The sequence below is a fragment of the Cariama cristata genome, unplaced genomic scaffold (genome assembly GCF_000690535.1).
Source record: "Cariama cristata isolate BGI_N322 unplaced genomic scaffold, ASM69053v1 scaffold34479, whole genome shotgun sequence".
Taxonomy (NCBI): domain Eukaryota; kingdom Metazoa; phylum Chordata; class Aves; order Cariamiformes; family Cariamidae; genus Cariama; species Cariama cristata.
Window position 1 is genome coordinate 1 of NW_009636881.1, and position 1,168 is coordinate 1,168.

At 59.0% G+C, this 1,168-nt stretch overlaps 1 protein-coding gene across 1 annotated transcript in view; it reads right to left on the reverse strand.

Moving 5' to 3' along the window:
* Positions 1-4: 4 nt before the first annotated feature.
* PTGES3L (prostaglandin E synthase 3 (cytosolic)-like) overlaps positions 5-1,168 on the reverse strand; it is a gene marked incomplete at both ends in the record, with an annotated part of 1,356 nt that continues 192 nt past the window's right edge. The window contains 4 exons of the mRNA XM_009708091.1: positions 5-13; positions 124-213; positions 622-720; positions 1,047-1,113. Of these exons, the coding sequence (XP_009706393.1) occupies positions 5-13; positions 124-213; positions 622-720; positions 1,047-1,113 (265 nt within the window). The remainder of the gene's footprint in view (positions 14-123; positions 214-621; positions 721-1,046; positions 1,114-1,168) is intronic.

The following is a 1,168-nucleotide window of genomic DNA, read 5'->3' on the forward strand; positions in this document are numbered from 1 at the left end:
CCTTCTCCAGCAGCTGGACAGAAAACAAACGGCTGTGGGAAACTCCAAATGCCCAGCTGCCCCCCATCCTGAGCACCCACCCCACACACACCCTAGGACCCCAAGGCCTGCAGCCCAGCTCACCTCTGCATACTGCTCCACCATGGCCCTCTCCACCTCCTCGTCCCCTTCCCAGTCTCGCCAGTTGTCAAAGTCCACAGAGAGCCAGGCCGGCTGTGGGCAGAGAGAGCATTCCCTGAGGGAGGGAGCAGCACAGAGGGGACCTAGGGAGCCCCGTCCTCGCAGTCCAGGGATTGCTCTGTGGGGTGAGCACAGACTGCTCAGGCAAGGGGATTGGCTGGGCTGGGGAAAAAAACAGGAGTGTGTCCCTTTGCCTGCGGATGCTGGTCCTGACGCTGCCTGTGTCGAGGGAAGGGGGTGCCACATCCTTCCTGGAGGGCAGAGGTCCGTGGACCGGCAGTGACCGTGAGGTTGGGCTCTTTGGGACCTCTGTGTTGGGGTCCCCATGTGGGGCCCTCAGTGTCTGTCCCAGAGGCAAGTTGGTCCCCAGGAGCCCTGAGGTGCTGCGTGGGGACAGCACATGCGCTGAGGCTGGTCCTGGCTGCCAGGCGTCACACACACCTTGATGTTCTCCTTGGTGATGCGGGGCCAGGCCACTTTCTCCTTCCACTTCCTCATAAAGCATGTAATGGAGCGGTCAGAGCGCTTCTCCTGTGAGTCCTGCCAAGAGATCAGGGGTGCCTCATCTCAGTGTCTACCAGACTCCTCTCTGTAATCCACTGCAGACATGCACAGGATTAAAGCTCAGCCACATCCAGGCTGTGGGGGACACAGAACCATGGATACAGGTTATTTCTGGCCTAAGGCAGCACTGCAAGTGCCAGGCCCAAGGTCAGGAGTCCCAGGCTTGTGCTTACCCCACTCAGGCTTTTGGGAAACGGACAGGATTCAATGCTAAGCAGCATTGCTCAAGACTGCACAGGCTGGGTTTAACTCTGAGCCTGATGCAGGCTGTCGGAGAACAGTTTGCTGAGCGGAAGCCTCACCTTGGAGTTCACCCTGGCATATAGGTTGATCTCGTTGTAGAACTCCACGCCGTCTGCATTTTTGCAACTGCCAAAACACCGTAACAGCCTGGCTTAGGAGAGGGCTGAGGGCGTGCGTGCCC